The 209-nt window shown below is 39.7% G+C and overlaps 1 protein-coding gene across 1 annotated transcript in view; it reads right to left on the bottom strand.

Annotated features, from left to right (window-relative positions):
- LOC119589344 (carbonic anhydrase 1-like) overlaps window positions 1-209 on the bottom strand; it is a 35,215-nt gene that overhangs the window by 17,199 nt on the left and 17,807 nt on the right. The window contains exon 4 of the mRNA XM_037937964.1: window positions 19-132. Within this exon, the coding sequence (XP_037793892.1) occupies window positions 19-132 (114 nt within the window). The remainder of the gene's footprint in view (window positions 1-18; window positions 133-209) is intronic.

Here is a 209-nt window from a genome sequence, read left to right as displayed (position 1 = left end):
GAAACTGCTATCTCTCACCTGCATCGACCGCTAAAACCCGGGAAGGGAAGAAACCCAACAAACAGGATCTGCAACATTTTGTCTGATTTGGTGGTCTGGGTTCCACGCTATTTACCTGGCAGCTTATCTTAACTTTTTGATGCAGAAAGTTTAAAGTCTGAATTACAGATCTAAATGATAATGTTATCAAATTATCAATCTGCACTACA

The sequence above is a fragment of the Penaeus monodon genome, chromosome 25, assembly GCF_015228065.2.
Source record: "Penaeus monodon isolate SGIC_2016 chromosome 25, NSTDA_Pmon_1, whole genome shotgun sequence".
Lineage (NCBI taxonomy): Eukaryota > Metazoa > Arthropoda > Malacostraca > Decapoda > Penaeidae > Penaeus > Penaeus monodon.
The sequence above is the reverse complement of the archived record's forward strand: the minus strand, read 5'-3'. Positions and strand labels throughout refer to the sequence as shown.